The sequence below is a fragment of the Danaus plexippus genome, assembly GCF_018135715.1.
Source record: "Danaus plexippus chromosome 29 unlocalized genomic scaffold, MEX_DaPlex mxdp_37, whole genome shotgun sequence".
NCBI lineage: Eukaryota > Metazoa > Arthropoda > Insecta > Lepidoptera > Nymphalidae > Danaus > Danaus plexippus.
In genome coordinates this window covers 545,802-572,815 of record NW_026869858.1, presented here as the reverse complement: position 1 = coordinate 572,815, position 27,014 = coordinate 545,802, and the positions used below count along the sequence as shown (strand labels likewise).

Genomic DNA, 27,014 nt, shown 5'->3' with positions numbered 1-27,014 from the left:
TATACTTTTCTATTGACAACTGTAACTGTCAATGTCATACTAAGACACACAGTTTACGCTATTGTAAATAAAACATTAGACATACATTTTATTTACTAATTTAAAATGGATCTAAGCAATAACAAGCGATGTAAATGCTGCCTGGAGGAGCGGAATTTAAAGGACATGTGGAAGGAGCATTACAACGAGGGTCAGAAGGAAATATACGGGTTTATGATAAGGTATTGTTTTGTGGTGGCTGTAAGTATACACAGTAAATGTATCGTAATAATAGATTTTATTGTTAGCACTTTTATTGACATTCACAAACTAGGAGATGCACCTTCGCATTTTTTAGTTTGGAGCCGAGTCGAGTGTAACGACCTCGGCGTTACCGTGCCGTAACATTTTTTGGACATGGCTTCCGCTATCCGGCACTGAAATTGAAATGGCGGTGCGATCTAATATTTTTCTGATAAAAATCTTTCTAGATAACTGGTCCATCGAACTAATAACCTCGTTTCGATCGTACGTTCGGTTGCCGAGATCATCTCCGCGGATGAATGAACTGTAGTCGCCAGTATAGCGTTCCACTCGCTTCACTTAATAATACGACTATATTTTTAGGACAGTTACTTAAATTAATTTATTGTATACAAATTTACGATTAATATAATATAATGAGAATTTGTATTTAAATTTCAGTGGGATCCACGATCAGATACAGATAAACTGGAGTACATCTGTGCTTCATGTATAATAAGTCTGAGACAGTCCGTTCGGTTCAAAAACAGGTTGCAGATGTCGGAACAGAGTTTGAATGATTATTTCAATAACGGTAAACATTAATAACACTTATTTAGCACCTTACTTTACCTGACATCATGAACTATAGAATATATTTTGCGGGCAGAGGTTCACGGATCTAGTTAAAAAGAACGAACATGAAGTTTTGATGCACGATGCACCCAAAACTTTATATGAATGCAACGCCTGTAATAGAACTGTGACAGCCAGCGTTCGTTACAACGCCACGTTCAGATTCCATCTTATGTCGCGTCCGTTTAAACGCGGCGAGTGCGGTTCGGCGTTTTTTAAACGCGGCGATTTGCAGAAGCACACGCTCAAACACACGGGCGAGAGGTTGTTCACTTGTGGCGTGTGCTTCAAGTCGTATGGAAGGATGAATACGCTCCGCGAGCATATGCGGACACATGCGGACGATCGTAGATTCGAATGCGAAGTATGCGGACAAAGGTTCGTCCAGAAATGTAGCTGGAGGGGTCACATGCGAGCCAAGCATGGAGGGTTATGATACGGATGCGGTTGTAATAAATAAAAGATGTTATTTTATCAAAGTATTTTTATTAGATTATTTTTTTTTCATTAATCATCAAGTTTTGGACTGTCGAGATTCCGAAAAGTCGTAACACAGCTGTTTAAATTTAACAGATAACATATTTTCACTTTAGTAACATGGTTATATCGTTTGTGTCTCATTTCACAAAACTGACTGTAAACCCACCTCGCGCCCTTTTAAAATCCAGTATCAGACTATCCAGTATCAGACTATCCAGTGATCATACTATTCAGTGATCAGACTATCCAGCGTTCCTACCATCCAGTGATCAGACTATCCAGCATTCCTACCATCCAGTGATCAGACTATCCAGCATTCCTACCATCCAGTGATCAGACTATCCAGTGTTCTCACTTTCAGTGATTCGACTATCTTGGCAGATTATTCAGATATTCCGTATGATGGGTCTTCATATGTCCCTTCAAACTGCAGTTCTGTACGAATCCCTGTCCGCAGACGGCGCAGACATACCTCCTGTCGTTATTATGTATCCTCATGTGCTCCTTCAGAGTTTTCTTCCTAGCATAGGACTTTTTGCACACATTACACTCATAAGTCCTTTGGCCGTTGTGTTTTATCATGTGGGCTTTAAGTTCGGTTATCGTATAGCACTTGTAGGGGCAGACATCGCAATTGACGTCCCTCATATCCAGGTGCCGTCTCTTCGTGTGGCAGGAGAGGGCGTAGCGGCGTTTGAACAGCGCTTCGCATACGTTGCATTTGTATCTCAACGGCGTTTCGCCGTGCGCGTCCACCATGTGCTTGTGCCGGTGGAAATAGTCCGCGAAGCGCTCGGGGCACTTCGGGCATTTGTTCTTCTTGACCATTCTATGGGTGACGTCAACGTGGTTCTTGTATTTGTGCTGAGCTTGGAATATTTTGTCGCACACGTCGCACGGATAGCTGCCGGTGACGTGGGCCGATCTTATGTGCACCCTCAGTCTGTTCTTCGTTACGAAACCAACGCCGCACTGATCGCAGATGTAGTTCCGGTAGTGAACATTCATGTGCCTCTCTACAGCACCGAATGTCTCGTAACTGGAGCCGCATATTTGGCAGTCGTATTTGTTCTTGCCGAGTTCAAACGGTATTATCCTGTCGCCGTATCCGGTGTATATCTTCTTCTTGTGTGTTGCCATCAGGTGATGTTTCAGTTCGTTCATGTTTGGTAGTTTTTTGTCGCATATGGAGCACTTCATGTCCGCCACGTGGACATACACAGCTAGACTGTCTGATGGGTGCTTGCTGATGATTGACTTGATCCTGACCTTGCAATGACCTTCCACCTGGTGATCAGTGAGGAGTTCTATCTTGTCGAATTTTCGGCTGCAGTAGAAACAAATATACCCATATCTCCGTTTAGTCTTAAATGCCGTTAGATTGCAATTCTCTAGTATGGTCGTCACGTTGTTTATATGAGCCAGCTTCTCTGTCACGAATGATTTGGGGTCGATTCTGTTTGAAACACTATCTGTGTTATCGATTTTTATCGATTTAGCTGTTATTATCTGTCCTGGAAACCGTTGAAAACGAAAATAAAACTACTATAAGATGGATTTTTAAAACAAAAACATGTAACTCGTAGTTCACGCCAACCAAAATATGTGCATGTGAGTGTGAATGTTTCAATGTGTGTTATAAAAAATTAAAACTACCCTAAAAATACCTTTCAAAAGCTCCAATTCCTTATAATATTTTTTGCATATATATTTAAGGCTCTCCCTAGATGGCAAAGGTTTAAGGTCGTTATGCCGGGACAGCAGCTCCAGTTCGCCAGATACATAATCTTCATGGCATATTCCCTCTGATACACGAAAAAAAAGATCTTTATTTAAGCCTACTTACTAGTTACATTAAACCTTTTTTCTGTTAGTACGACTTACAATTTACATGTGGACTTAATTATTTTTTTACAAATCTATTTCAAAACCTTAGCATTTTCATCAAATTAATCATAGATAGTTCAGAAATTTTGTTTCTCAAAATAACTAGATCAATCTTGAAGCTTCGAAACAAACATATTTATACAAAGATTTATAGGGGCATATATTTTGTGACAACTATTGTACTCGGTCTCTAGCGTGGATCGGGTGAAGTCCTGACTACCCACACAATCTTTCTAGGATACATAGGCAAGATAAGAAAGATATTTTATGATATAAAATTTAACTAACAATATGTAATAATAATAATAAGTACAGACCGGAAGTACCGTATGATTTTATTTATTGTATATCCGTCATATAACTGCTATGATTTTTATTTTTAAATAAATTTTAATTCAAATACATAGTTTTTGTTAACTATAGCGTTCCCATTCCAAAAAACCCTTCGTGTTTTCTCCACACAGATACAAGATAATTCGTCCGACAAATAAAAACGTTGATATTAGCAAAATATATGACTCCATGACGCGAATGAAGCCATGGCATAAAAAATATGCGACTTCTTTTAGTTGATAAAATTATTTATCCATTTACTTAACTATTTTTTAAATATGCTAAGGCTTTATTCACACTGGAATTGTGGAATGATGTCCTAACATGATATGATGAGGATCATTCACACTAGAATAGTAGAATATTTTGCCAATGGCAATATATATATATATATATAGATATACAGTAATCCCCCCTACTACACGGTATATTTGTTCCGCGTTATAGGAAAACGCGTTGTACGAAAATTCTCGTAAAACGCGCTCGTATGACCTCGTATAACGCGTTATATACAAATGATTCACGTTTAACTTTTCTTGTTAAAGAGGGTTTAAATCGAATATTAAGGAAAAACTATGTTATGAACGAAATATATGCGTTTTATTAAAATCAAACCAAGAACATTTTCAAATAAACCAAATAGTTCCAAAAACAGTTTTATTACATATTTATCCGCTGTCGGAGCTGTCTGAAGTAACGTTCCACCGACATCTTTTTTTAACGGAACGTTCGAAGGTCTCACCTTTCGAATTTTTATTATATTCTTTACTTAAGAGCATATTTTCTTGTTCGTCTGTATTAATTAAAATTTCACTATCTAACGATTCTTCGTTTTCTATTTTATGTTTTTTCTGCATTCTTACATATGGTGCAAGACAGTATTGAGGATTTACTTTAAATTCAGTACATCGTTCCCCTGAAGAACCACAATTCGTAACAAGTATCTCCAATTGCTTTCCTAGGTTCACTATTTTATCCAGGTTTCCTGTACATCATTGTTCGTCTCCTTCGTCCACAATCTGCATCGAGCTCTCTTCAGCACTATTTGTCATATTCGCGTCAGATGTATCAGCTAACTGTCCAAGCTCTTCCTCATCTAGATCTGCAGCGTCGTTTATTAATTCATAAATATCTCGTTCGTTCATGTCGTCGAATCCTTCTCCGCCCACTGATCTAGCAATATTTACTATAGGTTCGATATTTATACTTGTAGAATCTAACAAGTTTTCTTGCAAAACGACTTCAGGCCAAACATTTTTCCAACAGGCGTTTAATGTCGAAGACTTTAACTCTCGAACAGATAGAAATATTAATTCTACACATTTTAAAATTGAGAAATCTTTCCACATCTCAGCTAGTTTCATATCTGGTTTGCATTCAAATTTTTCCGATATAAGTTCAAGTGTTCTACGTATATAATGAGATTTAATTGTTTTCATAATACCCTGGTCAAGGGGTTGTAGTATGGATGTTGTATTGGGCGGTAAAAAAAGTACTTTTACGTTCGGATGAACTAGATCTACTGGATGTTGCGGAGCATCGTCTATCAGGAGTAAAGCCTTGAAACTGACATTTTTAGTTTTCGAGTAATTTTCGACCTCTGGTACAAAGCAGTTGTAAAACCAGTCGTGAAATATAGCAGCTGTGACCCATGCATTTTCGTTTGCTCTCCAGTGAACGGGAAGTGTAGTCTTGTCAATGCCTTCCATTGCCCGTGGACTTAAGAAACGATTGATCAACATTGGCTTTGTTATATGGTCGCCAGATGCATTACTACAAACAAGCAAGGTTATTCTCTCCTTAGAGGCCTTAAACCCACCAGCAGATCTCTCGTTTTTCGATAAATATGTTCGCTTAGGCATTCTCTTCCAATATAAGCCAGTTTCGTCGGCATTATACACTTGGTCAGCTGTATATCCGCCTTCATCAATTATCTCCGGAAGTTCTTCTTTAAATTTCCGAGCACTTTCATAATCGGCTGAAGCGCGCTCTCCTTGAGTCTGAATATTATGCAAGGAAAACCTTTTTCGAAACCTTTCAAACCAGCCATTACTACTGACAAATTTTGATTTCGGCTCGTCGGAAGAAACAGTTTCCAATTCTTTTAAATGAGTAAAAATTTTTTGGGCTTTTGCTTTTATTAAAGAACTATTTATAGGAATATTATTTCGATTGCAATCTTCTATCCAAATCATCAAACATTTTTCTGTTTTTGGTATTAGCGAATCTTTCACACGTGACGACTTACTTAAGGTCTGCAACGATCTAGACATCACAGCACTCCTAATTTTACTTTCATTTTGTTTAACTGTTCGTATTGACGACTCGTTTAGCTCCAGATCCTTTGCTATTGCTGTTAATTTCTTGCCATTACTTAGCTGATCCAAAATATCAATTTTTTGTTGTAGAGAAATAAATTTCCTTTTTAACTTAGGTTTTGTTTCCTTTTCACTTGTCATGGCTGAGAAATAAATATTTTATTTAAAATAAAAATCATACAAATAACATTTCTACACCTTTTAGTTTAATGTTCAATGTTCTTACAATTCAAAAACTAGGAACACAAATTTAGTAAAATAATTTAAATTAATTCTATAAGAACACAATTGACACAATGTGCAAACGTACGCGAAATTGATTGTGAGCTGCACAAATCATTATAAATGGCACAGTACAGAAATATAACGTGGGGAATTCCCGAGTTGTATGAGGGAAAACACGTGGGGAATCCCCGAGTTAAATGAGGAAAGTCACGTGGGGAATCCCCGTGTTATACGGGGGAAACACGTGTTATACGAGGGACATGAAATCGCGTTATATGAAAACGCGTTATAAGAGTACCGTGTTATAGGGGGGATTACTGTATATAGTTAATATTATCTTACAATACCTCCATTGTCATGGTCATTTACTTCAAGATTCTCATTGTCTTCCTTCACATTTTCCAACTTTACTTCGGTATCCAAAGGGTTTTTACCAGCTATAAAAGAGTTGTAATATTATTTACCTTAAGAAATACAAATTATTGTAGCGCTTATTATGTGTGAGAAAAAGCAAAGAAATATATATAAGATAGTATTATGAAAAATCTTTATTACAAAGTCGAGCCAAGCCCAAGTATTTCCCAGTACCGAGTTATACGGCTCATAAGACACAGTACATTACTTTATAGAATAGAAATGATTTCATTTGTTATTAATTATTTTCATAAATAAATAAAAAACCGATATTAACACATACTGTTGATGAAAACCGTGTTCTCATTTCCGAGGCCATCATGCAGATGAATCTCGGCGTTCATCACCAGAGTTCTGAAGCTGTTTGCATCTCGTAACTGTTGGATACATTGACAACATATCAGTAGACTCTTTCCGGTGTTTATTTCTATCTGGAAGCAATAGTTTAATAACTATTATTATATAGTCCCTCATATAACACTGTGCTTTGAAATATTTCAGTTGAAAGTTACAAGGAAGTTCACCCCTTTAATTGTTGATGGAAATAGCACAATTGTTTACTCTATTCAAACATGTATAGTATAAAACACAAAGATTTAAAATGAGTTTAGAATTGCCTGTTTCTTTCGTAAATATTATTCTATTAATAAGACATTTTCCATGTTATATTCTTCTGTTTTACCTCTTTATAGTAACTACTAATAGATTTCTCATGTTAATAATTTTTTTCTATGTTATGAATCTAAATACTAACGCATAAATTAAAACAATCCAATATAATATCGAAATACACTTCGCGTACACCTCCGATATTGTAAACTTTCGTAATATCTCTGTGATGTCCTGTTGTGTTACAAAATCTGCATTTACCGTAAGTATCTGTATTAAACTCCATATTTTATTTATCTTTCACACAAAAATATAATAATATTATTTTCATTAAGCCGTATCAATTTAATGTTTTGAGTTTTGACTTTCGACCAAAATGGTGAGTGTTGCTAGTTGCAAAAACTCCTTAGTATTTTTATTTTAATAAATTTGACAGATATTCTGATAAATCGATGAATCGATTACAAAGTTTTTTGGTATCGATAAATTCAATCAAAGTTTAAAAATTGACACCAACCACCCAATACGATTGGCACGATAGCTGAATTGTTAAAACAATTGAAACGTTACGTATATTCTTGAGGGTACAGATACGTATCCTTCTCATATTAGTATTTTTTTTTTATTATATTTGGAATTCCATTTTTTATAACTCTTCTAATTTGTCCTATTTCTATACTACCTTTCCTCTTATAAGTTTTATAAAAACTAGTCTAAGCACGGTTGCACCTATTTCTTTTATCATTTCCAATTAAGACCTTTCCCGTCGCCGTTCCAACCGTGCCATTATTAATGATTATATCTTCAATTAAGAACACGAGAATTGTCATAGTTATTTCATATAAAAGACTCCTTGACGTGTAAGATATTTTTTATCAACTCCTTACTTAACCTATTCTAGCAAATTCCCTTCTACCTTCTATTTTAGGTTCTAGCAATGCAAATTTTTCTCAATTTTAAAGAAGCCCCGCTTAATAAGCTTAAAGAATTCAAAATGTTATCATACGGTTCATATATAACAGCATTTCAGGATTTCATCAAAAACACAAATGGCTTCCAATTGGTCAACACTGGGTCTAGTGCTTTCACTTCTAAACTGTATTTTATTTCAACCAAGAACCCCGAATTATTTAAAAGAAAGATTTTGTTTCCACGGTGTTCAGGGTATAACACAGTCATAACAAACTTTTATTCTTAAATGACATATTTTAAAACCGACTTTTATAAATTTTAAATTGTGGAGCGATTTGCCACTAAAAATGTCGAAAACTGCATATATTTTGCGTATTTAAAAATCTCTGTTACATTAAAAAAAACGATATTTTGTTTATTGAATGACTGCATACTAAACTCAAGTGTGATTAAAATTATTATTTATTGAGTGAAGCATAAATACATGGTGTATTTACATATTTTGTATCGGGCAATATTATTTCAATGTAAAATTCGATGTACTCGTATCCAGAGCCGTAAAACATTTATAAAAAAAAAAGTAAAATTCGGCGGTGAAGTATAAACAATAACATGTAAAAGTCACGAAGTGATAATCTACCTTATTCTAATAGATATTTATCGTGAAAATTACCAGTAAAAATTTCTGTTCTTAATTTTTATATTTTATGTTATATATCAGTTTATCATCATAAAAAACAATGCGCAACGTAGAAATAAAAGCCGTTGTACATGATATGGAAAAAATCTGTAAGATCGCTGAAGAACTTAGCGGTGGCAAACCAGAAATAATACATCAGGATGATACATTCTATAAAACGAATAATGGTAGATTAAAGATGAGAATATACGCTGATAACTCAGCCACACTTGTTAGATACAGCCGAAGCGACGTGTCGGGTCCGAAGTTGAGTGATTACGATCTTCTACAATTTTCTAATAGCGAATCAGAAAAAGTTAAACAATTGGACGATATCCTGAAAAAGTGTATGGGAGCTAAAGGGAGAGTTATAAAAGAGCGGTTCGTTAGATATCCCCTGTTTATAAATTAATAAGAACATAGTTGTTGTTATACTACTAAGTATATTTTATTTTAATTTACTATTAAAGGACAAGTTCTAGTTCCTGAAATTTTTTTATATTTCCAGCAAACTCTACATGGTAGGACAGACTCGTGTCCATATAGACAAAGTCGAGGAATTGGGTGAGTTCATGGAGTTGGAAGTAGTTCTACGTCCAGAACAAACACTCGAGGAGGGTCAGGATATAGCCAAAGACATACAAATGAAGCTCGGTGTGAAAGATGAAGATTTAATACAATGTGCATATGTTGATTTGTTGGAAAATAAATCTGTTTAGATATTAAAGACTATTTTGATAATTTTTTTTTAAATTATAACTAATAGTAAGTGTAATAAAACTTAAATTATAATTATTACAACTTTTAAATAAAAATTAAATCATTTAATGAATTTGTCTATTTTTTTTTTAACAATTCTTTTTTATTATCTACAAAATAATATTTGACACGAGTCTGTGGCAGTTTCAGAACTTATTTGTCTTAGTTGATATATAAACTCTTTTGCTCTTGTTTAACTTTAAACATTAGATTTTTTATAGACTGGATCTATGTTTTTTGAAAAAATCATCAAAGAAAGCTATCTTATTAGTTATTCAATTTATTTATTGTCATTAGAACTGATTAATAGTAAACAATGATTTGGAGGCAGCTGTAACTGAATAAATAAATATATATATATATACATATATATATGTGTGTGTGTGTGTGTGCTATGTCTATGGACTATCTATGGAACTATATATGTATATATATAGACCAAAAAAAATATGCAATTTCTCTATCTACTTGTTGTGGCTAGTTTCCGTAAAAGCCGGACTGACTTCGATGGGACTTACTGGCAGAGCCGTATAATGAGGTGTAACTTGCCTTAATTTCATTTCTTTTTGTATGGATTTAAAAAATAAGTGTTTGCTGGAGGTCTTGTTACTATTACATTTGAGGAATCGATGGTGCCACTTGTAAAGATTGCAATAGAATTTTATGACTAAGTCTCTTATATGCTTGCCTTGGATTATTTCACAGCAGCCATGATCAGAGACGAGATGAAACTGTCTGAAGAGAAAAATTTTGCATATCGTTAATTGATATGCCAAATAAAATTATCACACGTGTACCCGATAATCATGGATTAATTTGAAACCAGTTTTTTGTTTTTTTTTTTTTTGGAGAATATGCAACGAAAAAAAAGACAGTCTTATAATAATTTATTGCACGACATAATCCGTGTGATGCGTTTTCACGTGGCCCTTCAGACTGCATTTCTGCACGAACGACTGTCCACAGACGGCGCAGGAAAATCTTCGGTCATTGTTGTGTATACGCATATGTTCTCTGAGGGTCTTCTTCCTGGCGTAGGACTTATTGCAGACGCTGCACTCGTGTATTCTCTCGCCGTTATGCTTTATCATGTGCACGCTGAGCTCGTTGTTGGTGAAGCATTTGTACGAGCACAGTTGGCACTGGTAGTCCCTCTCCTCCAAGTGGTCGCGCTTCATGTGCCGCGATAATGTGTAGCGCCTGTCGAAGGCCTTGTCGCACACGTTGCACTTGTAATGCAGCGGCGCCAGACCGTGAACTTCCACCAGATGCTTCTGACGCCTGAAATATTCTGAGAAACGTTCAGGACATTTGGTGCATTTGAATCTCTTTATCATCTTGTGCACCGTGTCCACGTGGTTCTTGTGCTTCTGTTGGGTCGTGTATACTTTTTTGCATATATCGCATGGGTACGCGCCGCCTACGTGCATGCTCTTCATGTGCACCTTCAGACGGTACTTCGTCACGAAACCGGTCCCGCACTGGTTGCAAACGTAGTTCCTGTAGTGCACGTTCATGTGGCGCTCGATAGAACCGAAAGTTTCGAAGTTGAATCTGCAAACTTGGCATTCGTATATGCTGTTGGTGGACAGCTTGAATGGTATGACCCTATCCGTGTACTCCAAATGTATTTTCTTCTTGTGTATCTTCATCAAATGCTCTCTCAGTTCGTTCAGACTTGGGACATCACTATCGCAGATGGTGCATTTTAAATCCGTTATGTCCACGTACACCACTAGACACTCCGCCCCATAAGTTGCCAGAATCTTCTTGATTTCTGTTCTTTTGTGTGCCTTGCTTTGGTGCTCTTTGAGTTTGTCCAGACTGTCGTGTATGCTCCTACAGAAGAAACAGGGAAAGCCCGATCTATTTTTGCTCTTAAAAGGAGTTGCATTCGAATATTCTAGAAGCGTGGACGCGTTGTGTATGTGAGCCATTTTTTCCGTTACGAATATCTTCTTTGAGGACCTTCCGCTGTCGTTCTCTAATAGCTTAGCGATCATTTTGGGTAAAACTAACTTACCTGGAAGATTATTATGATTATATATAACACTATAAAAATATAGCAAGAAATTTGTAGAAACAAGTTAGTCCAGCGGTAATAGAGACGATGATTCGGTTAGCTGGTGTCGTAATTAATGTCAAAAATTATCACTTTTTGTTTACAATTCTTGTTACTAAATATGCAAGGTTCTATATTCTGTGTTCGATAGACAACGTAAATGTTTTTGTTCCTTATCATCCGAATCATTAATATAAAGATGATCTAACTATGACAAATAACGACGCGAAAAGTCGGATGTAAAACATTGTATATCATTAATTGAAAGTAAAATAGTATACGTGTATGAAACATAACCTGCAAAAAAAATCCTAAAAGACATGTAAGTAATTTTACAAAAAAAAAAAAATATGGTGGGTAGTTGCAAAATGTTTGTATAGGCTGAATTATTTTTTTATGCTAAAGAGGGCACACGAACAGACGGCCTACTTGATGGAGGTATGACATCCGCAACATAGTTATGCGGATGTGTTGCCATCCTTCGTTGGAGGAGGGGGAGAGGAGAGAGGGGAAAAGGGAAAGAGCAACCGGCTCTGACTCATTGGACGAAACGCAGCCATTAAAGACTACTTCGCGCCGATTTCTGTGAGATGGAGGTAATTCCCCGGTCAAGCCGGCTTATGATAGGTAATAACCTGACCACGGCTAGGCTCAAACAACTTTGAAAAGTACTATACTAGCCCTAATCAATATAAGATTACCTTCCAGCAGGTCCAGGTGTGTTACGAAGCCTTTGCAGGTTGTATACAAACTTCTCCTATCAGGCAGTTTGTTGGTGAACGGAAATCGGGACAATATTTCCGCCTCTCTATCTACGATTTCCTCATCCTTTGTCTCTGTAATGACTTTAAAGCTATGACTAGATACTGACGAACTAGAAAATAATGATTTTTTTAATTTCACTTTAATTTATTGCACGTGACAAAAAAACCGTACAAAAAAACTTGAGCTTTGTGCTCAAATAGAATCTCTACTAGGTAACATAAAGATGGAGGGACAAAACGTAATATGATTTACAAAAAGGACAGAACATAACCAAACAAACTATCGAGCAAGGCCCGTCTACCAGGTGTTTGTTCCTTAAGCAAGAGCTTACCTTCATCACATAGAAACTCCTCGCAATCAAAGACGGAGTCGTCTTGTTCCACCTTCACATCACCCTGCAGTTCCGTTTTCACTTCGGATTGAACACCCACTGGAGATTTCCAGAACATGCAGGTCAATATCATATATATATATATATATATATCTTCAATCCTCAAGCACATCGAAAACACGTAATGTTGACAAAGAAACAAAAGATTTTTACAAACAATATTATTATTATTATTATTTGTGATTATCACATACTAAACAGTGATTATGTTACGGAAAAAGTTTGGCTCAGTTTTCACCTAAATGCATTGTGGTATTGCCAGCGAGACGAGATAATTTTTGTAAACAAGAAATAAAAAATAAATTCTTTTACTAAATACACTTCATCATCAAAAATTGACATAAATGATGTACTAATTCTGATACAGTACTTTTTATATATCTCCTATTATGAAAAATATTCTAACAGTCTATATGATATAGCAATACAAACACTTTTAAGGGATTCTGAACTCTATTCCCATAAAAATAAAGTTAATCTTATATCAAAAACTATGGGTTATTTTCATTTGAATAAAGAATTACTGCTACCCGCATCAATAACAGTGAAACAAAGTCGTTATAACGAGTGATGTGTATTACTTATACTTGCTCGGTACTATTAAATAATGTTGAGTACAACATAGGTACAGTCTCATTATATAAGGTCCTATAATTCAGTCTTGGGACTCGGCACAAAATATATGTGTATTACGAATTCAATATAGTTTTATTGGAAACTACGGAAACAAAATGGCTGTAGTTTCTCATTGTTCCATGTAATCACCGTGCTGGTGCCGGGTCCATTGCGTTGCAGGGAGAGGAGCTTTAACAATGCCTGGGACTTTCGACCGAGGTGTAGTTTTATCTAACCCCTATCTTAGAGCCCCTATCTAACGCGCGCGGAACTCTCACATCCATTGTCCAAGCTCCTCTCTCTAGCTGATATAATATAATATATTTGTTCACCAAGAACGAGGTCTCTATTCAGCCATGTAACTCTAACTAATAAAGATTTTTAACTATTTATTCCCATTTCATACATTAAGTAAGTAATTATATTACTTACCGTTAACAAAAACAGTTTCTTTATCAGTTATTGAGTCTAGAAGCTGCTCCTCCGAGCTGATTACGAGCAGTCTGAAACTATTAGCCTCTTTCAGTTTTTGAACGCACGACACACATATCAGCGCACTGATCTGTTTGTTTGTTGACAGCTGAAATATTTAATCACTTTTAAAGATATAACGACGATATAATTTAATTTTAATTATTAAAATAATATCTACTAAGTTATTATTAGAAATATTACCAATAGGTGAATTTAACAATCGTTATAATAATTATAGTATTTATAATTATATTAGAGTTTGTTTTACAGAAAGAAAATTGTAAACATACTATTTGAAGTACCAATAAAATTGGAGAAAACAAACAACTTGCTTGAAGTATCTAGTATAACTTTTAGAGCATAAATAAAAAAGCTTTTGAGTTCAGTTGGTGTTATTTTGTAAAAGATTTTCATTAAATTTATTATTTTGTTACGATACGTACAAATAAATTGAAGCATTCCATGAAAATGTCTATATACACCTCCCTAGTGCCATTTACGTAGTATTCCTTCATTATGTCTCTGTGATATCCTTTTACTAAGCAACACCGACACTCTCCATAGCTCGTGTAGTTCTTATCCATTTTCAAAATAAACCCTTATGATTATTTCTTCAAATTACCTAAAGCAAGTTTCAATTTCATACTATTTACTATTTATTAAATATGACAGCTAGGGTTGTGATGAAAACAAGGAAAACACCTGTTTAATTTAATTTCATGTGTAAAATTTTAATATTTTGTTTAATTTTATTAATGTTTATATTATATATATTTGTTTTATATTTTTAAATAAGTCTTAATTTAATGTTTTAAGTTTTTTTAAGAATATTTTATCGGATAAGTATCAGCCACAGATAATAAAGTATATAAAAAAGCAATAACATAATATGGCTGACAAAGTTGAGACAGAATTGTCTTAAACTTTTAAATAAATAAAATAGTAAGAAATACGTCGTTCCTTGTATGTTTTTTGAGTGAAAAATGTCAGTAGAAATCTGGAAAATTGAAAAAAATTTATGTCGCTGCTGCCACTCGGACGGTGCTTTCGATAATTTAGCTGAACCTAAACAAAATTTGGATCAAGAGGAAATATATTCTAATATGTTAAAGGAATGTTTTAATATTGAAGTAAGTTTTATAATCGTGCTCCCAGAAGTTAGTACTGCTTTAAAAGTGAAAAAAAATATATATTTTTCATTTTTTAACCATATATACAATTTTGAAAGGAAACAATACAGAATTATTTCACATATTTGAATAACTATAAATTCTACCGAAATGCAATTAATTTGATTTATTTATCATTATTCATAATTAGAGTATTTTTTTATTACATCTTAAACATTCGAGAAAGCATACAAAATGTTATTACAATTCCTAGACCACAAGATTATTTTGAATAAAAAAATTGGCTGCCTTTTTCTTCTTAGGAGTCAATTCTCGGATATCCTATTTAATAGCGAAAGTTTAATATTATATATGTGGCACACTCAAACATTGTATACTTAAAATATGTCCTGGATATCAAAACCTTAATGTACCAGATCATCCCAGTGCCGGGGGAGTTGTGTACGGCTACATACACGATATGCAAAGCGTGCATCTCGCGACTGCAAGACGCCTCGAGCTTCAAGAAACAGGTCTTGGACTGCGAAGGGAGATTCATGGACTTGTACCTAAACAACACTATCAAAGGTTGGTCCTTACGGTCTGAAGTCTTTTTTTAAGTGTTACCAAGTTATTATTTATTTACGTAACAAAAAATAGTAATTACAATATTTATAAAGATGCGCAAGGGATAAATTATCTGTAATAGATATTTATGCTAGAAATCCGTCTGATAACGGAAATAAGAGCTAAACTGACAGACAAAAGGAGACATATTTATACAATCTTATATATGTAGAATTTAATTGTCTAATGATACATTAATTGTCATTTATTATGGAGCGAATTGAATATGTTACTGTAATGTAACATGTTAGTGAAAAAATAAAAAAAGAAATGAAAATATTTGGTGTAAAAAGAGACATTATAATATTATATATATATATTTTTTCCAGTAACAAATCATGAGAAGGAATCCTTAATCAAGGAAGAAGATATTGACTCGGAGGCAGGTGAGATAAATTAATAATTGGGGGAATAATATTAATTGATTGATATCAATAACCAAAAATCTTGCATATTCTCAAGATGAGACATATATACATTAGGTGATATTACAATCTCTTTTCTAAAGATAAGGCATTTGATGCGCTATCGGAATGTTTTGCTCCAAAGATAAGGCTTTTGCATGCATATTAGAATATATATATATATTTAACTATTTATATGTTTCTAATGTTACAGAATTCAAAGACGGCTTCATCAGTTTGGACGATGGCCACGATGAAGACTATGACATCAAACAAGATGAAGGTAGAATTTGTTTTCCGATAATCAGTTTATTGTAACTTGATAATATCTGTTTATGTGTCTACACAAATTTCAGACTATCCCCGCTCAATTAAATTATCTGTATGATTAGTTCATTAAAATTTATATATATATACATTTATCTTTGTCGGTGACTTTGTCTATGGGAATTCTGAATTTGCATGAGTGAATAATGAATATACAGTAATCCCCCCTATAACACGGTACTCTTATAACGCGATTTCATGTCCCTCGTATAACACGTGTTTTCCCCCATATAACACGGGGATTCCCCGCGTGTTTTCCCTCATATAACTCGCGAATTCCCCACGTTATATTTCTGTACTGTGACATTTATAATGATTTGTACAGTTCACAATCAATTTCGCGTACGTTTGCACATTGTGTCAATTGTGTTCTTATAGAATTAATTTAAATTATTTTACTAAATTTGTGTTCCTAGTTTTTGAATTGTAAGAACATTGAATATTAAACTAAAAGGTGTAGAAATGTTATTTGTATCATTTTTATTTTAAATAAAATATTTATTTCTCAGCCATGACAAGTGAAAAGGAAACAAAACCTAAGTTAAAAAGGAAATTTATTTCTCTACAACAAAAAATTGATATTTTGGATCAGCTAAATAATGGCAAGAAATTAACAGCAATAGCAAAGGATCTGGAGCTAAACGAGTCGTCAATACGAACAGTTAAACAAAATGAAAGTAAAATTAGGAGTGCTGTGATGTCTAGATCGTTGCAGACCTTAAGTAAGTCTTCACGTGTGAAAGATTCGCTAATACCAAAAACAGAAAAATGTTTGATGATTTGGATAGAAGATTGCAATCGAAATAATATTCCTATAAATAGTTCTTTAATAAAAGCAAAAGCCCAAAAAATTTTTACTCATTTAAAAGAATTGGAAACTGTTTCCTCCGACGAGCCGAAATCAAAATTTGTCAGTAGTAATGGCTGGTTTGAAAGGTTTCGAAAAAGGTTTTCCTTGCATAACATTCAGACTCAAGGAGAGCGCGCTTCAGCTGATCATGAAAGTGCTCGGAAATTTAAAGAAGAACTTCCGAAGATAATTGATGAAGGCGGATATACAGCTGACCAAGTGTATAATGCCCACGAAACTGGCTTATATTGGAAGAGAATGCCTAAGCGAACATATTTATCGGAAAACGAGAGATATGCTGGTGGGTTTAAGGCCTCTAAGGAGAGAATAACCTTGCTTGTTTGTAGTAATGCATCTGGCGACCATATAACAAAGCCGATGTTGATCAATCGTTTCTTAAGTCCACGGGCAATGAAAGGCATTGACAAGACTACACTTCCCGTTCACTGGAGAGCAAACGAAAGTGCATGGGTCACAGCTGCTATATTTCACGACTGGTTTTACAACTGCTTTGTACCAGAGGTCGAAAACTACTCGAAAACTAAAAATGTCAGTTCCAAGGCTTTACTCCTGATAGACGATGCTCCACAACATCCAGTAGATCTCGTTCATCCGAACGTAAAAGTACTTTTTTTACCGCCCAATACAACATCAATACTACAACCCCTTGACCAGGGTATTATGAAAACAATTAAATCTCATTATATACGGAGAACACTTGAACTTATATCGGAAAAATTTGAATGCAAACCAGATATGAAACTAGCTGAGATGTGGAAAGATATCTCAATTTTAAAATGTGTAGAATTAATATTTCTATCTGTTCGAGAGTTAAAGTCTTCGACATTAAACGCCTGTTGGAAAAATGTTTGGCCTGAAGTCGTTTTGCAAGAAAATTTGTCAGATTCTACAAGTATAAATATCGAACCTATAGTAAATATTGCTAGATCAGTGGGCGGAGAAGGATTCGACGACATGAACGAACGAGATATTTATGAATTAATAAACGACGCTGCGGATCTAGATGAGGAAGAGCTTGTACAGTTAGCTGATACATCTGACGCGAATGTGACAAATAGTGCTGAAGAGAGCTCCATGCAGATTGTGGACGAAGGAGACGAACAATGATGTACAGGAAACCAGGATGAAATAGTGAACCTAGGAAAGCAATTGGAGATACTTGTTGCGAATCGTGGTTCTTCAGGGGAACGATGTACTGAATTTAAAGTAAATCCTCAATACTGTCTTGCACCACATGTAAGAATGCAGAAAAAACATAAAATAGAAAACGAAGAATCGTTAGATAGTGAAATTTTATTTAATACAGACGAACAAGAAAACATGCTCTTAAGTAAAGAATATAAGAAAAATTCGAAAGGTGAGACCTTTGAACGTTCCGTTAAAAAAAGATGTCGGTGGAACGTTACTTCAGATAGCTCCGACAGCGGATAAATATGTAACAAAACTGTTTTTGGAACTATTTGATTTATTGGAAATTACCTGTTTTTTAGTTACATATGTATAAGTTTTTTATTGAAAATGTTCTTGGTTTGATTTTAATAAAACGCATATATTTCGTTCATAACATAGTTTTTCCTTAATATTCGATTTAAACCCTCGTTAACAAGAAAAGTTAAACGTGAATCATTTGTATATAACGCGTTATACGAGGTCATACGAGCGCGTTTTACGAGAATTTTCGTACAACGCGTTTTCCTATATCGCGGAACAAATATACCGTGTAATAGGGGGGATTACTGTATCTATTTATGTGTCTACACAAATTTCAGACTATCCCCGCTCAATTAAATTATCTGTATGATTAGTTCATTAAAATTTATATATATATACATTTATCTTTGTCGGTGACTTTGTCTATGGGAATTCTGAATTTGCGTGAGTGAATAATGAATATATATGGTAGCCAACAGACAGCGACATCTATCGTCAATACAGAGCCAACGTTTTGCTCCGATTTCGTTTCCGAGATAAACTGTACGTTATGCCTTATTCTCAAGTTACATTTCTGTTAAGTAATTTGTGTGAAAGAGTTACATCGATATTTGTTAAGTAGTTTGTGTGAAAGAGTAACAAACGTACATACATCGTCACTTATAATATTTTGATAATAGTAGGACTTATCACTTATCATACTATTTCTACTTATAGCATATGTCTTAAGTCAGTCGCTAAATGTCCTTTAAAATATTGTATCACTCTATGCACTATATATATATATATATATTGTAAGAATGATTAAGATTTATTTTCTGCATTTAGAAACGACGCTTCCGAAATATAATAAAAGTGAAGGTAGCTCGCAAAACAAGGCATTTGTGGGTTAGAATTCTATATATATGTGCTTAAATAGTATTGTGAAGTACATGCAAATTTCACTCCCTATCCACCAGATGACCCGGATTCAGACGAACTGAACATAACACTGAAGAATAGGAAAGCTAAAGTGAAACAAAAAATGGAGAAGACGAGGAGCAGACAAAGGACAAAGCAGGACGCAAAGAAAACAAAGAGCTTGGGAACAAAGGAAAAGAAAGGTAGGAATGATCTATGTATATAACATAATATTAGTAGGATATGTTGTGTCTCATTATTCCGCTTGTGTCTAGAAATAATGTTTTTACTTATTATGGGATAGTTAAACTCACAAATGGTCATTTTATATATATATATATATATATATATTATCAATGTAGTGTATTTTTTTTTAATGTTTGAGATATTTTAATTGAATTCTCGTCAACAAACCATTTTATACGAATTTTCTTTAACCGGAAACATGAGGGATGGCGCCCGAAATGGGACTGGTATGACATTTGTCGCTAAACGAATTTCTCAAAATAACAACCGTACAAATGTCACGGTTATTAGATTGCGAGTAAAAAAAAAATTACAACCGGATATTAAAAATCAGTGAGGCGTCGGACCAAGAAGACGATTCTGCGCAATAGATTAGAAAAAGAATAGAAGTGTGAAGAGGGATAGTGGGAATAAAAATGATTTTTTTGTCTTCAGGAGAAGCAACGTTCAAGCTTCAAGCTAAAGATTATAAGTGGGATGATGAGACAGTGTGCTGCTGTCATTGCGGTAAGAGATACGGCAAGATGTCGTCGCTGAGGTTTCACGTTAAGACCAAACACTACAAAATACCTAAATACAGGTGCCCCGAGTGCTTGGAGGAGTTCATGACGGTGCCGCAGTTCACCGTCCACAAGCTGGAGGTCCACAACATAGACCACAGGTTGCATTGCAACGCCTGCAAGGGCATATTCAATTCTAAGGTCCAGCTGAAGAAGCACATAAACAATTTCCACATGATGGGCGAGAAGTTCCGCTGCGAGTTCTGCGATTACGAGTCCTTCAGCTTCGAGGGTCTGTACAAGCATAAATTCAAGCACAAAACGGTCAAGGACTACCACTGCAGGTTCTGCAAGAAGTCGTTCCTAAGGAAGACGACGCTGGACCTCCACGAGCGGATACACACGGGCGATAGGCGGAAAGTATGCAAAGTGTGCGGCCAGGCGTTCGTGCAGAAGGCCAGTTTGAATTACCACATGACTAAATATCACCCGGGGGTCAAATTTTAATTGGCATCCGTGGAAAGGTCAACGGACTGAACCCTCCAGAAAAAAATCTACCCGGGTATAGAACGTTGGACCTTGGCGATGGTGTCGGGAGATTCGGGGCTATATTTTGTAGAAATTTTCATACATAATATATTTTTTCCATGTTTTAATGGGAGAGTGCTATAATATGTAACGTTTATTTAGTCTTTTTGTAACTGCCATGTTGATTTTTAATAAAATATAAAGTTGAATTTGAATTTTTATTTATATTTTTAATTTATTCTTGTCAAATAACCAGAGATATTTTATGTTAGGTTTCATAAATAAATGAAAAGTGGCTATTGGCTAACCAAAAAGGCTTCTATATAAACAAAGACGGCTCTAATCCTGCAGACTGAGCCCCTCCGCTACTTCTCGCTTAATAAATTCACTTGAAATATGTAAAAAAGGTTTATATTTTATATCGCTTATCAAAATTCCGTTTATGGGAAGCTATTTCACTCAAGGGCTTTATTAGTGTGGAAGTTGAGCACTAAGTGCTTAAGCGCTGAATCTAAAACAATGTCCTTTGTGGCTTTTCACCTCAATACTATATATATACATACTATATATATATAATATATATAAGGATGAAGTTTCCAATGAAGCAGTCTATTCATATGGAAGATAAGACTCGATGGGATACGGTTTTCGATTGCCTACAAAATTATCATATTTTAACTAGTACATGTACCCTATGCTCACATGCCCATAAAAACTCAATTTATGCCAAACTACCAACAAAAGCAACATTTTTTTCCTATATATTTTTTCTACATTTATAGTAAATGAGATATTTTTCTGTTCTCAAATCTGTTGGCTCTAGTTTTGTGTTAGGTGTTGTGTCTATTATATAAATCTGTGTGGAATTATAAAATGTCCTTGGGGACCTCACGTACCGAACAAGTACTTAAAGAAGAGTCATTCTAATGGAAGAGGTACGGCTTTTACAAGGTTTCCAAGACATTAATCTAACCGACTGTCCGCCAGAGCTCAGTGGATGTTTTTCTGTAATGGAAATGCTAATCGGATATAGAGATAAATTACAAATTTATGTCCCGGAACTTCCCATGCATTATCCTGGAGTCACCAGATCAGATCGTCGAAGTGGAAGACGTGTTTGTAGTTTATGGTCAAAGATTTAAAGAAATTTGTCCCAATTGGCATAACTATTCATAAAATTAATAGTCACATAATTTTTTTTATACAAAACGTTGTGGAACCGATTTTTAGGTAGACATTTCTAAACAGTTTAAAGCTGAAAATTAAAATTCGATATGTATTAGAATAAGTCGCTTAAAACGCACATGGAATTGAAAAAGGCAATTTTGTTCTAGGCGCGGATCTTAGCCAACATTACACTATCAGAGAGGATCAGTATGGAATTGCATACTCGTGCAATATATGCTCTAACGTGTTCAGGAAACGTGATTGTTTCAAACAGCACTACAGGCAGGTCCACCTCAAACAGCGACCGAAACTTATTGGCTGTTATTATTGTGAAGAGAAGGTTTCTCCGCACATGAGGGCCTACCACTTGGAGAAAGCCCATGGAGTCCCAGCGCCATCTTGCGGCGCCTGCGGGAAGAAATTTCCTTATCCCTTCCAAGTGCTGAGACACCAGAAAACTTATCACATGGGCGAGAAGAAGTTCGTCTGTAACGTCTGCGATATGACTTTCGCGTCCAGGGGCAATTTGGTCCAACACCAAGTTAAGCATTCCTCACTGAGGCCGTTCAAATGTGATTTGTGCGAAGAGACGTTCAAGTTGAAGAAGCATCTGTCTAGGCACAGATTGACGCACTTGAATCAGAGAAGATCTTAAATAGATTTTGTTTTTTCGTTGTAAATTGTATGAAGTGTGAGAAAAGGGCTCTGTCGAAAAAAAATATTCTCTTTCCATGAAGGCATATTTGCTCGGTCAGAAATGTACACCTCTGCCTCTGGAGGGCGTCTGTAATCCTTCAGATGATGGAAGCCAAGTCCGACTTGAGTGAAAGGGACTTGGGACTTGCATTTTGCTCAAAATGGAATTGAATCTGATGAATACATAAACCGTATCGTATTTATTCTGCTTGTCTCTGTTTTGTTGCTCGCATTGAATAAAACTCCTCAAAGTATTTCGCCTTAATAGTTATTTATTAAATTCTTGAGGTCGTTATTACGCAACATTCTAACACCGACATAATGTCTAAAGGACATCAATTGATGATTCACAAATTACTTAAGTTTGAAAATATTATCGGGGCTTAGTTTGAATTTCCAAACAATAACTCGCTAGAGTACGCCCATCACTTCGTCGTGGACGCCGGAGTTGCTCCCAATTAAATTTATAAAGAGTTTAACATTGGACATTTCAAACTACCTTCACGTATATCTAGAATTATGTCGCACGCTTTCGTCACTATGCAACCAGATACCTCGGATGCTACAAGTAATTCCGTGTCGACTTAGAGCCCATTTGTGACTCAGATGACATTATACAAAAATTCGCTTGATAATTAATTACTACGTTTATTGTGTCGTTTCCTAAAAGTACACTTTTGTTTTCATGGACACCCATAGCGTATAATTCTGCGATGTTTGTAAATGACATACCTACCTACATACTGATTATTTATCGACTACCTTCCTCCCCTACCTTCCCACATTTCTAATATATTCTGTATGTGTTTGTATAAAATAATATTAAGAGATTTTGCCTGAATTAATTTATATACACTGCTAAAGAAAATCAAAATTATAACAGTTAGTTGGTAGTCTGTTGGACTTTAGTTATTAAAAACCAAGTCATTTGTTTGAAAGAATCTTGCCTTTCCAGTTTTTCAGTCATTTATCGTAGCACACAGTATTAACGTGGGTTCTAGAGTGGAAACGAGGACGTTCGTATGTCGTGACGATGTATTAAATAAGTATGGATTAGTTGAGATCAAAGCAGAGTTTTGAAAATTATACAATTGAAAGCCAGCATATGTAATTTTATTATGATTTCGGTGTTTATAATAAAAAGCTTGTGTGAAATCTCGTATGCCTTATCGCGTTCAAGTCTAGCAACTACTGCCCTTGTCTATATAAATATATATTTATATATATAACTAGACAAGGGCAGTAGTTGAAAACACATTTATAATGATTCCTGTTGAATATTTTTTTTAAATATAAATTTTATTTTAAAGATAATTTAAATACAACTCGATTATATTTAAGTATCCTCTCTATGACTCTATGGTCATGATATTTGGTAAATTTAAGATAATTTCATGCCTATTATAAAGAATAAATTTTAAAATTTTATAAACGTGAACTAAAACTTTGGCTATTTCTGTCCGTCTCAGATATAAACAGCGAAGTTTACTTCACGGTAACGACAGCCGATGACGGCACCAAGGACTTCACCTGCACGATCTGCCAGCACGTGTTCAAGAAGAGGCAGAATTTCTCACAGCACTACAAACACGTGCACCTCAAACAGCGACCCAAACTACGCAGCTGTCACATGTGCGACGTCAAGGTGCCGGCGTATATGAGAGCTTTCCATATGGAAGAGCACGGCCTGCCGGCGCCATCCTGCGGCGCCTGCGGCAAAAAATTCTCATACCCCTTCCAAGTGCTGCAACATCAGAAATATTATCACATGGGCGAGAGGAAATTCGCCTGCGAGTTCTGCGACCTCAGGTTCAGGTCGCGGTACGGTTTAACGAAGCACACGATTAAACACACCGGCGAGAGGTCCTTCAAGTGCGATTTCTGCGACAAGGGCTTCAAGTGGAAGAATAATCTCCGGATACATCTCATGATGCATCTCAACGATAAGAGGCATGTGTGTACCGTCTGCGAGGAGGCGTTCGTTCAAACTAGTAGTTTAAAATATCACATCGTCAAACGGCACCCAGATCTTGTGTAATAACAACAATTCTATTTTAATAAAGATTATGTACTCGTTTCGTTTTACTTATTTTTTTTTTCTATTCAATATAAATATCAGCGGCTGAGTTAGTTTTTGCCAATGAACTAAAACAATGATTGAGTAAGATTTTTTATACTATTTTTCAATACAATACATAGGTGCATAACGTATATCAATTTATGAGGATATTTTTAGGAATTAAAATCGAATTATATAAAAAAAAAATAATAATCGAGTGACACAAATAACAATCATTTATTGCTAAGTCACAAATTTAACTTTTAAATCAAAAACAAACAATGCAATATCAATATTCGTAATTAAGAAACAGCCATTACTCACGTACCATTAATAAACTGAATGTGGGTACACTGAAAAGTACTCACTGCAAATAGGAACGACAACCGTTCCGCACGAAAGTTAACCAGATGCACACATAATGCATTTTCATTTCCTAATTACGAAGTTTCACTACTTCCGAGCGGAGGGACTCCAGGCACATGTTTTTTGCGAAATAAACAAATTATGTTAAGCATTTAATGAATATAATTTAACTATTTACTCTAATCAACAGACGATGATTGTGTAAATGAGTCTACATCGTCGTCTGACCGCAGCACATCTTCTGACACGTTTGACAATTGAAGACTATAGCCTTGGCGCCTTGGCTTTTGACTTCGCGTTCGTTATTTTTAGAGTAAACCGAGTATTCTCGGTAATAAAAAGAAAATAATGTCTATTCCTGTGTATGTTGACGGCTCTTTCGTGTTATTGCTTCTTGATTTTTGGGTTAAAACTTTGGAGTAAACAGAACAGTTAATATAGCTAATAGCTAACAAGTAACCATTGATTATCAAAGTGATTTTATTTAGAAATCTTCTGCATGATTTCTGAAATGAAATGTCATATTGGGTCTAATTCGTTGTATCGACAATAACTTATCACAGCCAGTAGCGCCATCTATCATATAAAATATATAGCACTGTACATTTGAACAAAGTCGAGTTTTTGTCTGTGACTCAAGCGTTTTATTAATAAGATAAAAAAAACAGGAAATATTCAAAAGCGTTAAGACCTATAGTCCTCGTTAATATGTCATTAGCTCTTAAAACATGTCAATATGCAACAGCTTGTCCCAAACGTACAAGAAATATATATCCGAAGACAGGTTCGACGATATCACGGCAAATATTTTTTTTTATTAACAATGTACATATATTTTTTTTAATATGAAAAGACGAGAACAGTGTCGGGTATGTACATGTTATAAAAAGTAAAGAAGTAAAAATATATAATGTATAGTGATCTTAATTATTTTCCAATACATACCTATTTCTAATTTACACCAGAGCTTATTTATTTAGTATTTAAAATGAAATTTTAGTTTTCGTTAACGTTAAAATATTTGTGACGTTTGTGTTAAACTTTTTCTCTTATTTTTGCGCTCTTAAATTCCAAAATAATTTTATTTATGAACCTCCTTATCCAGTTTTCATTTGGTGTCACGTTTGTGGTTCTGAAGCATCAGAGATAGCTTTTTAAATTAATATAATAGTTTTGTTAAATAAGTAATCAAGCGTTTTATTTGAAACGCCTTTTTTGGAAACATCTAGTTTTTGTCTAAACATTTATTTTATCGAGATGGTCCCAGCACCAGCACGGCGAATCTGTGGAGCGCTGAGAAGTTTCGTCTGTTCTCTTTTTAAATAGTAAATTAGCTTTTTTTTTCTTGTATTCAACCAGATATATTATAAATTAAAATATTTTCTCACATCTCCTGTATATTTATATATGTGTTAATATTTTTTTATACTTTAAATATGTATTTTTTGGTCTTCATTTTTTAAAAATATAACAATTTATTCATTACATTAATTAATGCTGGTTCCAATTTGATTTTGCGAAGATTTTATTATCTGTGTATGTAGTGTGAATCAAGGTTTTTTATAGGACGATGTGGGTGAAGGCCTTTGAAAAGTAAATTTTGTTTTCTAAAATGAAAGTTCTTGTAAAATTATGTAATTTTGTATACCTGTAGTGTTCTTTACATTGTTCGAGAGAACTCTTAAATTGTGATAGCTTCCGGGCCATTTATCACACTTCAGATTGCTGCTTTCATATGTTATAGGACGTAATATCTAAAATTCGTGTTGAGACGCAACTTGTGCATCTACAAACGCTTAATAGTCCTAAAGTATTGTATATCAGAGCCATCCTGTTGCATTTTAACGAAGTTACGTCCATTTTAACTAGAATATAGTCCAACCTGATTCAATCATGAATTTATTTTTATCGTCATATAACGTAACAGTATGCCGCTTCGAATCTGAGGGTAGTTTGAAACTGTCGGCGCAAAAACGACAAGCGTACCATTTCTGGTTATAAT

At 34.9% G+C, this 27,014-nt stretch overlaps 5 protein-coding genes across 10 annotated transcripts; 3 read left to right on the top strand and 2 right to left on the bottom strand.

Moving 5' to 3' along the window:
- The first annotated feature begins 105 nt into the window (after positions 1-105).
- LOC116777049 (zinc finger protein 266-like) lies at positions 106-1,294 on the top strand. The gene is made up of 2 exons (XM_061529159.1): positions 106-240; positions 893-1,294. Exons 1-2 carry the CDS (start codon positions 106-108, stop codon positions 1,292-1,294), a joined length of 537 nt encoding a protein of 178 aa, XP_061385143.1.
- Positions 259-7,519, bottom strand: LOC116776791 (uncharacterized). Its single transcript, XM_061529158.1, has 7 exons — positions 7,270-7,519; positions 6,793-6,946; positions 6,449-6,538; positions 4,553-6,019; positions 4,301-4,474; positions 3,006-3,143; positions 259-2,852 (listed from the first exon to the last, which is right to left on the bottom strand). The coding sequence occupies exons 1-7, from the start codon at positions 7,408-7,410 to the stop codon at positions 1,708-1,710; spliced, it is 3,309 nt and encodes a 1,102-aa protein (XP_061385142.1). The 5' UTR covers positions 7,411-7,519; the 3' UTR covers positions 259-1,707.
- A 1,033-nt stretch (positions 7,520-8,552) lies between these two features.
- LOC116777046 (uncharacterized) lies at positions 8,553-9,547 on the top strand. The gene is made up of 2 exons (XM_032670403.2): positions 8,553-9,096; positions 9,224-9,547. Exons 1-2 carry the CDS (start codon positions 8,777-8,779, stop codon positions 9,432-9,434), a joined length of 531 nt encoding a protein of 176 aa, XP_032526294.2. The 5' UTR covers positions 8,553-8,776; the 3' UTR covers positions 9,435-9,547.
- A 798-nt stretch (positions 9,548-10,345) lies between these two features.
- On the bottom strand, positions 10,346-14,479 carry LOC116777041 (PR domain zinc finger protein 5-like). 2 transcript variants are annotated; one of them, XM_032670395.2, is made up of 5 exons: positions 14,225-14,479; positions 13,740-13,887; positions 12,633-12,731; positions 12,238-12,381; positions 10,346-11,497 (listed from the first exon to the last, which is right to left on the bottom strand). In XM_032670395.2, exons 1-5 carry the CDS (start codon positions 14,363-14,365, stop codon positions 10,362-10,364), a joined length of 1,668 nt encoding a protein of 555 aa, XP_032526286.2. In that variant the 5' UTR covers positions 14,366-14,479; the 3' UTR covers positions 10,346-10,361. The 2 variants fall into 2 exon arrangements, with proteins under 2 accessions (XP_032526286.2, XP_032526287.2); XM_032670396.2 differs by having other exon boundaries at positions 12,238-12,372; positions 14,225-14,477.
- A 173-nt stretch (positions 14,480-14,652) lies between these two features.
- LOC116777045 (tigger transposable element-derived protein 1-like) lies at positions 14,653-24,672 on the top strand. Of its 5 annotated transcripts, none has more exons than XM_061529120.1 (6): positions 14,655-14,911; positions 15,328-15,478; positions 15,847-15,903; positions 16,136-16,204; positions 19,510-19,653; positions 24,057-24,672. In XM_061529120.1, exons 1-6 carry the CDS (start codon positions 14,765-14,767, stop codon positions 24,623-24,625), a joined length of 1,137 nt encoding a protein of 378 aa, XP_061385104.1. In that variant the 5' UTR covers positions 14,655-14,764; the 3' UTR covers positions 24,626-24,672. The 5 variants fall into 5 exon arrangements, with proteins under 5 accessions (XP_061385101.1, XP_061385104.1, XP_061385105.1 ...); XM_061529121.1 differs by lacking the exon at positions 24,057-24,672 and adding an exon at positions 22,059-22,841; XM_061529119.1 differs by lacking the exon at positions 24,057-24,672 and adding an exon at positions 20,132-20,933.
- The last annotated feature ends 2,342 nt before the right edge of the window (positions 24,673-27,014 follow it).

What these genes read in the sequence shown, in the direction of transcription:
- LOC116777049 (XM_061529159.1), top strand. Translation starts at nt 106, where the DNA reads ATGGATCTAAGCAATAACAAGCGATGTAAATGCTGCCTGGAGGAGCGG. An exon ending in GGTATTGTTTTGTGGTGGCT is followed by an intron (nt 241 to 892) that starts GTAAGTATACAC and finishes TTTTGCGGGCAG; the next exon opens with AGGTTCACGGATCTAGTTAA.
- LOC116776791 (XM_061529158.1), bottom strand. Translation starts at nt 7,410, where the DNA reads ATGGAGTTTAATACAGATACTTACGGTAAATGCAGATTTTGTAACACA. An exon ending in GGTTTTCATCAACAGTATGT is followed by an intron (nt 6,539 to 6,792) that starts GTTAATATCGGT and finishes ACTCTTTTATAG; the next exon opens with CTGGTAAAAACCCTTTGGAT. An exon ending in GGAATTGGAGCTTTTGAAAG is followed by an intron (nt 2,853 to 3,005) that starts GTATTTTTAGGG and finishes AACGGTTTCCAG; the next exon opens with GACAGATAATAACAGCTAAA.
- LOC116777046 (XM_032670403.2), top strand. Translation starts at nt 8,777, where the DNA reads ATGCGCAACGTAGAAATAAAAGCCGTTGTACATGATATGGAAAAAATC. An exon ending in GGGAGAGTTATAAAAGAGCG is followed by an intron (nt 9,097 to 9,223) that starts GTTCGTTAGATA and finishes TTATATTTCCAG; the next exon opens with CAAACTCTACATGGTAGGAC.
- LOC116777041 (XM_032670395.2), bottom strand. Translation starts at nt 14,365, where the DNA reads ATGGATAAGAACTACACGAGCTATGGAGAGTGTCGGTGTTGCTTAGTA. An exon ending in TGGAATGCTTCAATTTATTT is followed by an intron (nt 13,888 to 14,224) that starts GTACGTATCGTA and finishes TAAATATTTCAG; the next exon opens with CTGTCAACAAACAAACAGAT. An exon ending in AGAAACTGTTTTTGTTAACG is followed by an intron (nt 12,732 to 13,739) that starts GTAAGTAATATA and finishes GGAAATCTCCAG; the next exon opens with TGGGTGTTCAATCCGAAGTG.
- LOC116777045 (XM_061529117.1), top strand. Translation starts at nt 14,765, where the DNA reads ATGTCAGTAGAAATCTGGAAAATTGAAAAAAATTTATGTCGCTGCTGC. An exon ending in CCTAAACAACACTATCAAAG is followed by an intron (nt 15,479 to 15,846) that starts GTTGGTCCTTAC and finishes TATTTTTTCCAG; the next exon opens with TAACAAATCATGAGAAGGAA. An exon ending in TGACATCAAACAAGATGAAG is followed by an intron (nt 16,205 to 16,757) that starts GTAGAATTTGTT and finishes TTTATTTCTCAG; the next exon opens with CCATGACAAGTGAAAAGGAA.